Raw genomic sequence first — 13,518 nt, forward strand, 5'->3', positions numbered from 1 at the left:
AACATTGTTCAGCCTTTTGCAATCTGACAGAATTGAATTTGGCTGCACCAGTCAAGTGGGGAGAAAGGATCTGAGGAGAATGCAAACATGCAATGATGAATGTTGCAGACCTCATGTGAGTAGAAACATTTTGAAAGATAAGTTTTCATTTCAATGGATGAAAATTATTGATCTTAACATTTCTTTTTTTGTTTTAAGTTACCCACTTCCACGAGACATTCATGTCGAGAAACATACCGTTTGTAAAACAAAATCCTTGTTACTCTCTCTATTGTTTTATTTATTGCCTTAAAGAACATCCTCTGATTATCATTGCTCCAAGTAATGGAAAAGTATTTTCCCTATTTATCTCACAAGCTTTGAATTTTCAATACCTCCATCCAATCTATTTTCCCACGCTCAATCAGCCACCCTTACAACAGCAGTACGTGGATGGACTATGGGAACAATGAGGGGAAATGGAACTAAAGGGATAGCACTTTCAAAGAGGTGGCACAGGTGCAATGGATCAAACGGTCTCCTTCCACGCTGTCAGATTCTACAAGTCCACTTGAACACATGAAAGGAAAACACATCCCATACAAACCTCAAACAATAAAGGCAAATATGCTGATGAAACGTTTTATTATTAGGATGAGCCAGCTGAACCACAAGATTGTAGCACTGAAGTACATTTTGAATCCATTTAACTGCATTTAAACATGGATTTCTGGTTTTATTAGCCCAGTTTCGATCATGGAAAGGTAATAATTTCATACTGATTATGGGCAGCTGTTTTCCATTCTATCTAAAAGAAAGGCACTGCTCATCTCTACCTGTCCATTAATCTCAAGAGATTTCTGGAAAGAGTCATATTTTTGGGGCCATGAAAAGGATCACTTATTGACTTTAACAAAGTTAAAACAAATTCCATTTTTACTATTTGGAATTCTGGGGGCTTTGGCCTATGCTTTAAGAAATCATATTCTGCAGATCTGTTAATGTAGAAACCAGAAAACCAATGTTTTCGCCAGGATATACATGAGAGCTGCTTTTTATTTGACATACTCTACTATTTGGGATTTTTATTCAGGGTTTTGGGGTCATGTCCTATGTTTCGACGCGTTTCGACACATTTCTTCCTAAAAATACCAAAAAATCTTGCTGACCCATTAAATTACACTGCTCCAAAAGAAAATGCAACCATCTACACAATTTCTATAATTTTCCGAACACATCACAGGAAATTAGAATATGCTGAGCTGTAAACATTCCAAATGAGTATCTTGGTATTTTTATGGCTGTAATACCTTTAAAGCTTAATGGTCTAAATCAGTCACTAATGCAAGTACTTGCGAATGAAGCAGTTAGTTCAATTTAACAGATCAAAAACCATAACAGAAATGAAAACTGGTTTATGTTCAGGCAATGTATGTGAAGCTGCTAATAAGCAAAAATGCATTCTGACCTTTTGCTGTCTCCTTTGTGAGATTTCACCCAGTGCTCTACGTGTACCATGGAACTTTTCCGCTGGTTGTTTTTTGCTGTTCCAGTTCTGGGCTCAAACCCCCTCCGGTAAACATCGGCACCATTCTGGTCTATCAGAGCAGCACTCGTGGGAGGCTGAATTGTGCCATTGCGTTGTGTGGATTGTGGATGAGACAAAGGACGACGATGTGTAAACATGTCACGTTCCACGGAACTTGCTGGCATCTTGCTCTTGTTCACTTTTCTGGGCAGTATCTCTATCGGCTCTTTTTGAAAACCATATCTCTCTTCATCACCCCAATCTTTCTTCATTTCATCATATTTTTCAAACCCAAACTTTTCATCTAGGGGTTTTCCAGCACTGTCTCTGCTCTGAAGCACGTCTGCCTTAGTTAAGCCCTTGTATGAGTTGATGTAGTTGTTCTGAGTAAGGTGAGGTCTTTCAGCTTTTTCTGGTTCTCTGTAATAATATTGAAAACATTTAAAAAATAAATAATTAACATAATTAAACAAAGCTGGTAAACAAACAAAATTGCCCCAGTAGCATCTCCAAAGCGTTCTTCAGATAGAATTCTGCAACACAGAATGAAGCTATTTGGCCCTCTGCTCTCTGAAGTCAAGTACCATTATACAGTCCCTTCCCAATGCACTTTGCAATGTTTCCCAATTCGGATACTTATTAAGTCCCTCTTTAAGGCAAGCACGGATTCTAGCTCCACCAATTTCTAATCGAGTTCCCATGTCCTAATACTATGCTGCATTTTTAAAAAAATTCTGAAATAAACTATTGCTCTTTTACTAATCATTTTAAATTTGCATCTTCTCAAATAGATTTCTTTTTTATGCTATTAAAAACCAAGTTTTAAACTCTGAATCACAGAGCATAATTTGTTTATTCTCTTGAAAATAGCATGTTTCAAACTAACTAAAGCATCCCACTCCACATATTACACACGTGAATCACTTCAGTTGCCATATATGTCTTCGCATCTTTCCACATACAGGGTGCTCAAAACTCTACATCATATTCTAATTAGGAACAAAAACAGAAGTTACTGGGAAAGCTCAGCAAATCTGGCAGCATCTGTGAAGAAAAATCAGTTCACATTTTGTTTCCAGCGATCCTTCCTCAGCTCTGTTTTTCTTCCTGATTTAGAGCATCCACAGTTCTTTCAGTTTACATCATATTCTAATTGCCAGCTAACCCACACTTTTTAGGGCATTTGAAATGCTGAGAGTCAACTTTTTTTGGGAGGGTGAGGGTGAGGGTGTGCAGGTGGAAATGGGCTGTGTTTGATTAGCGAACATTGGCAAAGGAAGAAAAAAAAGTGTTGAGACAATTTGAGTTCATTTTTCTCCTCCTTCAAAAAAAAACTTACAGTGGCTTAAACATTTTTAATGATAACAACTTTTATGCAATATCAACATATTTTTCCTCTTCGCCTGGCTGTCCTTACCTACACAGTCACAAAGTTGTACAGCACAGAAACAGCCCTTCAGTCCATCTCATCCATGCTGACCAGATATACTAAATTAATCATTTGCCAGCATTTGGCCCATGTCCCTCTAAACCCTTCGTATTTGTGCATCCATCCAGATGTTTCTTAAATGCTATTATCGTACCAGCCTCCATCACTACCTCTGTTAGCTTGTTCCACAAACACACCACGCTCTGCATGAAAATGTTGCTCTTTAGGTCTCTTAAATCTTTTACCTGTCACCTTAAACTTATGACCTTTTAGTTTTCCCCTAAATCCTGGAAAAAAAACCTCGGCTGTTCACCCTGTCCATGCCCCTCATGATTTTATAAACCTTCATAAAGGTCACCCCGCCAGCTTCTGATGCTCCAGGGAAAATGGCCCCAATCTGTTCAGCCTCTCCATACAGCTCAAGCCCTCCAACCTTGGAAAGAGCCTTGTAAATCTTTTCTGAACCCTTTCAAGTTTAACAACATCTTTCCTTTCACAGGAAGACCAGAATTGAACACAGTATGCCAGAAGTGGCCTAATCATTGTCCTGTACTTGGTAACAGTAGTAAGAAGCTTTAAGAGTGGAATCCAATCTGTATTCACCAAAAGCACATTTAAACCTGATACGACAGGGTAGTGTTCAGAAATGTTTGTTCCTCGTCATTCCATGTGACCTTCCACCCCCAAAAAACATCTGTTGCTTCAGACATATCATTTATCACTATTTCAGTTCTTCCAGTAAATGAGGAAATATAAAACAGATCTATTTCATTTCAGACCTCAGTATTTTGCAAATGCTTACTGAAATGTGACCTATCAATAAAGTTACATTAGATTCAATGTGACTACTAGTAGAAGGTGGCATTGACAGCAATAAAATGTTGTTCTAATTGTGTCTTTTATTTTCTATACCCACAGCATATCAAAACAAAAGATTTACAAAACCTGTATGTGTATTCCTCATTAACATCATCTGTGTTTTTGTTCCCTGTTGAGAGTCAGATGAGGGGTTACATTTTGCTTCAGATGGTAAAAACTAGCAATAATCGCAGGCATGTTTCTGATATGAATGTTTACAACTTGGCTTTGACCACAGGGAAGAAATCCTCTCTTGATACTTTGGGATTAAAGATGATTACTATTCAGATAAAAATTTTATGTAACATGGAGATGAAATTGAATGTCTTTCTGCTACCCTAGTTGCATATGAATTCTTACATGCTAACCAGTCATTGCTTTTCTACTGAGAGGATGTTGTGACTGAAAAATAAATTCTACTGATATGATTTCAAAAAAATAGTTGACATTGAAATATTTACCTAATAGACATCACATCTATCAGCCTGCCTGACTGTAACTCGGTAATGAGGTGAACTGCATGGCGTGGTATGCAGTCATAAATAATGGAAATCGTATGGCATCCTGATCTGTACTGAAATAATACTGGTAGAACTACACAATAGTACAGGTAACAGATTTTTTGGGACGGCCAGGGAGAAAAGAAGTGAAATGGGCAAACAACCTTTATTGATCACTGTCCTGTCTTCTCTTTTCTAAAGTGTTTATTTGTTGATACCAGAGGAGACAAAGTCAGCTTGAGCTCCTTTTGTTCATCATAATGACTTCCAGATCAGGCCAAAGTGAAGGCAGGAGGAGGTGAGAAAAGGAGGAAAATAGCAGTGGCAACCTTTCTTAAATACTGAAAGCTTCTAGACTAATATGTAGCAATGATAAATAATGAAGGCTAAATTGAATGTTGTGGAACAAGATTGTGTCACTGTAAATAAGATTCCCCAGTTTGACCTGAAAACATACTCGCCATACACGACCATATCATGATCAGTACTTATAAATTTAAGCCACAATACTGTATTTCGGGTCCTAATCTAACGTCACTTATTCTCAGTTAGCACTTATAGCTTACGCCCCATCTGACATGATAGTTGAGGTAACTCTGGGATCAATGGCTACTTTTCTACCAAATGACCATCTTACAAGTAATTAGTCCAACAGTGAGAAGGTTATTCATGTCACTTAAAAACACCAAATATAAGAGAAGGCCATCTGGCATTTCAGGTCAGCTCTACCATTCAGTACGTTCTTGGCTGATCATCCAACACAGTTCCTTGTTCCTGCTTTCTCCCCATATCCTTTGATCCCTTTAATCATATGATCTACGTGTCTATCTTTGTTGAAACTCCTCAGTATTTTGTACTGACCAGTTCCTAATGGCAGAGAATTCCATAGGCTCACCACTCCCTTGGTGAAGACATTTCTCTTCATCTGTCCTCAATGGCCTACCCAATATCCTAGCATGGTGATCCTTGGTCTTGGACTCCCCACCATCAAAAACATCCTTTCTGCATCATCCCTGTCCAATCCTGTTTGAACATCATAGGTTCCTAGGAGATCACCGCTCAATCTTTGAAACTTTACTGCATATTGTCCTAATGGATCCAATTCCTCACAATATGACAGTCCTGACACCCCGAGAATGGGTGTCAATCACTTCTAACCAATCTTCAAGTGATAACCATTGACCTTAGGGCACTATAACTGGGTGAGGATCATTACCCTCTCAAGAGTGCAGACACTAACCACAGGATTCTTGAAACAACCCCTGTTGAGTCCAGGAGTAAAACTGGAGATTTTCTTGCTGCACGGGGTTCAACTAATTACCAAGCTATCAGACAGTTTCCTTTTTGGGCTTTAAAAACATACATGTAGTTACATGCTCATTAATTCTCTTTCACTAAAAAAACTTACAACCCTTTATGCTGTATGCTATTAATTAACGTCATTAAGTTGATGTATCAATTTTTTTTTGTTTCATTGATGTGCTTAAAAGATTCATCCTTGCACAACATACAACTAAAGAGAAATCACCTAAAGTGAAATTGCACACTTGGCATGAATATTAAATTTCCCATCAAAATTATTTTAAAAGCATATCAATATTCTGCAAATAAAGTGAACAAGTCGGGCTTAAAACTTGATCCATATTTAAAACAAGTCAAATAACTCTGTGCAGTACAATAATTCACACCAGGAAAAACTACCACATTTTTAAAGTGAATTTTCAGCAGTCTTTATATAGTGTGTCCCAAGACCGAGCACCAATCTATCACTCAAGTACTGAGTCCGTACACTTGACCTAACAAATTCACAAAGTGACATTCATATCACTCATGCAAATGATCGTGACAGAATTAATTTCTTAAGTTCATTTTGCTTCTATTGGCAATTCCTTAACTTTTTAAAATTAAATGCATAATTTCAGCAAACTGATAAAATGCAACTAATTCCTAGTCTTATATCTTAAATATAGGCAAGAAGCTACATGCAAACAACACTGAAAGAATACCATTAACGCCTTTCCGCAAGTAGGTCTCAATTCAAATGAATTAGAGTCTTTAACCACGTATACATGGCCTCTGACATTTATAATGAATTACATCCATAGTTTGTGTATTGATACATCTTGAAGCTGTAGACACAATGTTGACACGCTCTGAGATTGTTTTCCCTAGGGGATTCGCTTCCCTGTTTTGCATTTCTCATTGCAAGGAAAGCTTACTGATTTGCAGAGTTGTAGGGCATGGTTTATCTCCTCTAAGTAAGAGACAGCTGTACATAGCAACATTTTTCTACTAGATCAACTATAATTATGCTTCAAAATTAACTTTGAGCGAAATCTGTCTCTATTTAAGCCAGAGATTAGTTGAGGAAATTTCTGCATTTTGGCCATGCAGTATCAAAATATTGTGTGTCTGGAATAGGGTGGGTGAAATATGGAACAAAATTTTTTTGTTGGTGGATACTGAAATATCTTCAGGCAAAATAACAGGCATTTCTGTTGCTCCACGTTCATTTTCTGACTTTTGTAGCATTTGTGTAAGCTGCTCGTCAAACTGCCAAATTATGGGTGAATGTGACTAGTAGCAGGAGTTGGTTTGGTCTGCTATTTAAGAGAACATGGTTGATCCTTGACCTCAATCCCAGACTGCCAGCTCAGCTCCACATTGCTTGACTCCTTTAGAGTTCAAAAAACATCAATTGCAGCTTTGCATATGCTCAGCGACAGAGACTCCATTATCCTTCTGCAGCAGACAACACAACAAATTTATAATTATCCAAGTGAGGAAATTTTTCTTCACCTCCATCCTAAACAGCTAACTATCCTGCCTACAAATACTCTGGCAAGATTATTTGGAATTTCAAATGTTTCAATGAAAGCACCTCTCATTCTTCTAAACCTTGGAGAAGTACATGCCCATTTTTCTCATTTTCTCCTCATTAAACAAAATTGATAACTCAGGAATCCATTTAGGGAAGCTGCACTGCAGTGTCTCTAAGGAGAGCATATCCTTACTTCAGTACAGAGCCCAGAATTGTTCCTTGTACTTCAGGTGTATTTTCAACATGTCTCTTTACAACTGCAGCAAAAATTGTGTGCTCTGACATTATCATCTCTTTGGAATAAAGACCAACATATATTTACCTTGCTAGGCATCTGTTGCACTTGCAAGTTACATTTTCTGTGCCCTTGCACAAGGAGACATGCACTGAACATCAACATTAAATTGTTTCTAATGGTGGAAAACTTCAGTAGGAGGACTAGAAAAACAAAGTAAATAAACTCAAATTTCCATTCATTATGACTGTCTGGTTCTATCTTGCCTACTTATTGAATCTACCTAATTTCCTTAGCCGAGTCTTCAGGCTGTGTTTTAATATGACCAGAATCCTGCGGTAAACCGATGGTCTTAAACTCTCACTTTTTAGAAGCAAGATCAGCAGAGCCATCTTCCTGGAGGTGGCCTAATGGGCTTTTGATGCTGTGAGCTGAACCCCAGAACTTACAGAACTGGGTCACGGTAGCCTCAACAGGGAAGGAGGGAGGAATGCTGCTGATAGTGGTCAGATACTATGTGGGTGAACAATTGTGGTCCCAGCATCGATCTTTGTAGATCATCACTTTCTCACTTGTCACACTACATAATTACCCATAAAGATATTCTTGGTTTTCTGTCTTGAAGCCAGCTAGCTATCCATTTTGCTAACTGCCCGGACTCCACATTCTCCAGCTTCACCAGTCCGTTATGGTTATCTTAAAGGTTTCCTGAAAAATCTCAATTAAGTCTGCAGCAATACCCTTGTTTTCTGTGTTACCCCTTTGAAGATGCCTTCATACAAACTAATTGTGCTTAACATTTGAATCAAAGTTCAGAATCACCTCTTTAAAGTGTATGCTTGCATAAGTGCAGCTTGGTTCATAGCCCTGATCCAGCCATTCATGTCCTCTTGTGTATCGGCACTGAAATAGTACGTTCTCATACCACTCTGGTCTGCCTGCGAGCCAAGAACAGAATTCTTATTGTACATGTATGCCCGCATGCCTGTATGGGTAGCCTAGAAGTAAATAAAAAAGGGGAAAAAAAAATTCAGTCATGTATCAAAGCAGTAATCTAATTTCAACAATAGAACAATGATGATACATAATTATATTTCTTCATGCACGCATTGCAATAACGGGTTTGTGAGACAGACAGAGAGAAGGGGTGCGATAGACAGTGCACGAGAGAGAGCAAGAGTGCGCGAGACAAAATAAAAAAGAAAAATGTGCTGGCAAGTAGGTTGAGTGGATTTGAATCCAGCTGCCAGAAGTCGCTTAATTCTGAAAGACCTACCACAAAGAAATGTACTTTCCTTCTATACCACACCATATCTAAACCATGTCACATTAGCACAAATAATTTCCAAGATGAATCTACATTTTCACAGCCTGAATGAAATATGCCGCCCAGTGCAGAATACTTTAAACTTCCTAACAAGCTTCAGCAGAATTATTCTAAATGAGACATACGAAAGGAAGAAATAACATGGAAATGAGCAAAAAGAGGAATTAAACCTGTTTTTTTTATTCATTCATGGGATGAGGGCGTTGCTGGCTAGGTAGCATTTCTTGCCCATCCCTCATTGCCCAAAGGCAGTTAAGAATCAACCACATTGCTGTGGGTCGGGAGTCACATGTAGGCCAGACCAGGTAAGGATGGCAGTTTCCTTCCCTAAAGGACATTAATATGCCAGATGGGTTTTTCCGACCATCGATTCACGGTCATTATTAGATTCTTAATTCCAGATATTTACCGAATTCTAATTCCATCATCTGCCATGGTGGAATTTGAACCTGGGTACTGAGAACATTATCTAGGTCTCTGGATTAACAGTACAGCAAAAATACCCCTAGGCCATCGCCTCCCCATATAAAATAAGCCAAGACCACTTAATATGTATCACTTCTCTTCAATGGGAGTGCATACCACAGGTTGAAAGTACTTTTACAAGATCGCCAATAAATACAGAAGAAACAAATGTCTACTGTTCTTTTCAGTTTAACACCTCAATCACAAACTTGTCTACGAAAGCATTATTTTAAGTCCCGTGAGAAAATGATGTGTTTCCTTTTAGATATAATACAAGCTGTGAAATGTTTCACAAAATCCTACAATTGTGGATGAAAGACTACACATTCCAGACTTAACGTCAGTACTGAATATCTATGCATAAAGCAAATTAGTCATTTCTGAGGCCTGCATTATACTCTCCATATATATTTTTGGAATGATCTTCAATACATTTGAAGTTTCACTTCAGACTGCAGAAATGTTCTATTTCATCCAGCATGAATTAGCACAGAATTGGCAGTCAAAAGCCTGGAGCACTTTGCAACACCAATGTAATATGCACCATCAATAATGCTGTGTGCAAACTCAGTATTTGCTCAGGTACCCTGAGCAATATCCCAAGTGAAAGTTAAATCATTTTAGATCAATTTTCAGTGTCAAATGCTTTCAACTATGCCCAGGCAGAAAGAGGAAAATTTCACGATGCAACAACTACCTGGCTAGAATAATTATAGTTGAACATGTAAACAGGAGAAAGGAGACACTTGATCACTACAAATTACAGCTAGAAATGGTTTCAGCTGACTGCAGCACTCCAACAATGTCACAGATAAAAACAAATAAAAGCAAATGCTGGAGACTTTCAGGTCAGGCAACTTCTCTGAAGAGGACTGTTCGTATTTCTGCAAGGTCATCTCTTTGTCTTTATTTCAGATTAGTAACGTTTTTGATTTTGGAAAAATATTTGTGAAGGCGGCAGCTGTGGTATCTAGAGAATTGAAATGCAAAAGAAAGAAGGTAATGCATCAGTTATACCATGCCTCAACAAGGCCTCAGTTGGAAGATTACATTCAGTCCTGGGTAGCACCATAAGAATACACTGCAGCTTTATCAAAAACAATACCAAGCTTCAGTGGATCATCCTACATTTTCATAAATAGGATACAACTGTGGCACGTGGTAGTCAATCAGGGAATCTATATACCTTTGCCATTTCCGTTGCCTATCTCCACAGCTTACTGTTCCTGCTAAATTAGATTTCATTTGTAAACTTGGATGTACAGCTCTATATTTCTTTAATTAAGGGGCTATTATAAATCAGAGGACTATCAAATATCACATTCCAGCTCAAAATGCATTCACCTTATCCTGACTCTCACTTCCCCTAATGAAATTTTAAATCATGTCTGAGGACTACCTCTAATTCCACGTGAGATGATCTTTACCAACGATCGGTTATCAACCAACCTATATACAACGCCCATTTCTCAGAGTCGCTGTTTCTTTTGAAAGAAATGATTATTATTGGGTCCAATTCCCTTCTTTAACACCCTTCAATATTTTTAGCTATGAACAAACGAGCAGCAATCAGCCATTCAAATGTACTCTGCTTTTGGTACAATTCTGGCTAAATTAGCACGGCCTTTATTTCCCTGTCTACCTGTACGCTTTGACTCACTTGATAGTCAAGAATATATCAAGTTCAACCTTAAAACATTCAATGACCTTGCCTCCATCTGTCGCTGGCAAAGGGAATTTCAAGGACTATCAATTCAAGGTACATCCTATAAAGACCCTCGGGGATCTTATATCTTTCAATTACATCACCTCTCACTCTTATAAACTCCAAATGACACAGGCCCAACCAGTCTACTTTTGTTTCATAAGACAACTCCATCAACCTAAGAATCAGTCAAGTGAACCTGCTCTGCAAGAACCTTCTGCTACAATTAGCATCCTTGAGTAAGGACGTCAAAACTGTACACAGTACTCTAGAGACTTTGTTTCACAATGCCAATACAACTGTTGCAAAACTTTCCTTCTTTTATATTCCATTCCCTTTCCAGTAAATGACAACATTTTGTTTGACTTCTAATAACTAGTTGTGCCTGCATACTAATGTTTCTAGCTTCATGTGCCAACATAATTCAGCAACATTTCTCCATATTAATATACGCTGCTTCACTATCTTTACCAGATACAGATCAAACATACCAAAACACTTCAAAGGAAACTGGATTTTTCAGTGTTCAATTTTATAACATTTGAGATACAGGTTGAGGCACAATTCAGAGTAAAAGCTTCTCAGTGTAAAAGCAAAGTTTTATTTTGCTTTTGTTACTCACCTATCCACCTATCAAAAATCTCAACAGCTGATGCATTTAAATTGTTCTTGGAAGAGTCTCGAGTTTTCAACTCTACTACACTATGTGGGAAACTAACCCAAGTATTAAATGTTTATTCAATGGCAAAACTCGGGCTGATACTGGTCCAAAGTATTCTTTTACAGTTTGAATAGGTACATACGCCATATACCCTATATATGCAACTTGAAGTAATGCTCTAGCTTTCCTTTTTGAAACATACCTACGAATTACCATGTATTTGTATATCATTTCTTAGGTGTTACTTTTGACGATTAAAAAACTCAAATTTCTCAAACCTTTCCTGATAATTCAAACAAATGTCATTTACTGAAAATGCCTCGAGCTACTGAAAAATTTTATATGCAATTTTTTACACCTAAATATATTTCATTTAAATTGTTTTATGTTAACTATTCAATTAGCTTCCAATTTCTCTGTCCTTCCTATTTTGGTATGATCGACAAATTTAACGTGATTATATCAAGTTTCTGAATCCAAGCCATTAATAAGTTAGAAATGTTTGTTTTACTGAGACAGATCACTGATGTTTACCTGAACATAAGCCTTCAGCAAGCAGTAACTGTTTGATATGTTTAGCCTTTCCCTGACACATTGCCAGGCTATTCCATAAAACCACGCAACACTGAACTTAAAACAATGCTGGGAGTTCACTAGGTATTTCAGTTGTAGTATTTTACGGTGATGGTTTTGGGAGATGATTCTTGGTGATGGTTCTTCCTGGAAATCAAATAAACTTGTCGAAGTGGCAGCCTGACGTACATGGATATAGCATTTTAATACTAGATTGGGCAGATTCAGAGCATATCAATCAAAACTGGGCCTCTGCTTCTGCCACTATCTGTGTCATCCTGATCTGCAGTATTCATTAACGTTACTACTATTACAATCAACTGCGATAAATCAAACCCATTATTCCGAGAGTTGCAACAAACATTCAAGTCGTTTCTTGAAAAAAAACAGTAGCACAGTCACCCAACTTACCTGATTTTCTGGTTTCTGCACTCAACAAGAATTACTTACTATATATTTTTTAAAATTGCTATTGGCAGTGCTACTCAGTGAGTTTACTGGCCAACAATATGATCGCCAATGTTCAGCTTGGGTTCTTTTGGGATGACGCAATTCCAGGCCTCATTACATCCTGAGTCCAGAAATGGAGAAGGAAAAGAGGGTACTCATGAGAGCACATGACAGTGATTATCTTGGCATCAAGACTATGTCTGACTGAATGAGCAGCTAGGAGCCCTACTAAAGTTGAAGTCAATGGGAACTGGGGCTAAACTTTCCATTGACCAGTGCTATATGTAGTACAAGACAAGATGAACATGGCTGTGAAAGATTAATCCTTTGAACACCACAACATGACTGCAGCAGCTCCTCAGTAGTTTGCTATTCGCAACTATCTTCAGTTGTTTCATGAACAATCTTCCCATCACCATTAATTCAGAGGTGGGAATATTCAGTGATGATCGTACGGTATTCATTTTTATTTGCAATGCCTCAGATAAGGAAGCAGTTCATTCTCAGATGCAGCAACCAAGCTTGGACTGGATTACTTGCCACTGAAGTGCCCGTCGATGGCCATTTACAGCTCCAGTTCATGTGCAAGCATGAACTAGACCTTCCTGTTGCTGGTTATTTTAACAGCGTCTCACTCGCACGCTCACTTGTCAGTCCTTGGCATGCTGCAATCATCTCACAAACTGGAGGGGCAACGTCTCATTTTCAAATTATGCAGTTTACAACCTCCTGGTCTCAATATGGAGTTCAACGTCTTCAAATTGTAAACTCATTCCTTCCCTTTCTTTTAGCTTCGCTTGTTACATTGTCTGTCACCCTCTCTTTTCCCCTACCCCAGTGGGCTGTCTGTTCTTTCTAGTCTGGAAGTTAGACACACCATTGCTCTGTGATTCTCACATTCCAATCACTTCATACGCACTGTGTCCTTTCACCCCTAGCTCTCCAACAGCAAACCCCACACACACCATTGTATAAATTCCACCGCCT

At 38.2% G+C, this 13,518-nt stretch overlaps 1 protein-coding gene across 11 annotated transcripts in view; it reads right to left on the reverse strand.

Moving 5' to 3' along the window:
- The window catches only part of plekha7b (pleckstrin homology domain containing, family A member 7b), a 442,105-nt gene that overhangs the window by 104,053 nt on the left and 324,534 nt on the right, over nt 1-13,518 (reverse strand). For 9 of the 11 annotated variants that reach the window (XM_059652058.1, XM_059652059.1, XM_048545392.2 and 6 more), the window contains 2 exons: nt 8,173-8,348; nt 1,448-1,927 (listed from right to left, as the gene is read on the reverse strand). In XM_059652058.1, coding sequence (XP_059508041.1) covers nt 1,448-1,927; nt 8,173-8,348 — 656 coding nt within the window. The remainder of the gene's footprint in view (nt 1-1,447; nt 1,928-8,172; nt 8,349-13,518) is intronic. The other 2 variants (XM_048545394.2, XM_048545398.2) reach the window with 1 other exon arrangement.

Source organism: Stegostoma tigrinum, chromosome 17, assembly GCF_030684315.1.
Source record: "Stegostoma tigrinum isolate sSteTig4 chromosome 17, sSteTig4.hap1, whole genome shotgun sequence".
Lineage (NCBI taxonomy): Eukaryota > Metazoa > Chordata > Chondrichthyes > Orectolobiformes > Stegostomatidae > Stegostoma > Stegostoma tigrinum.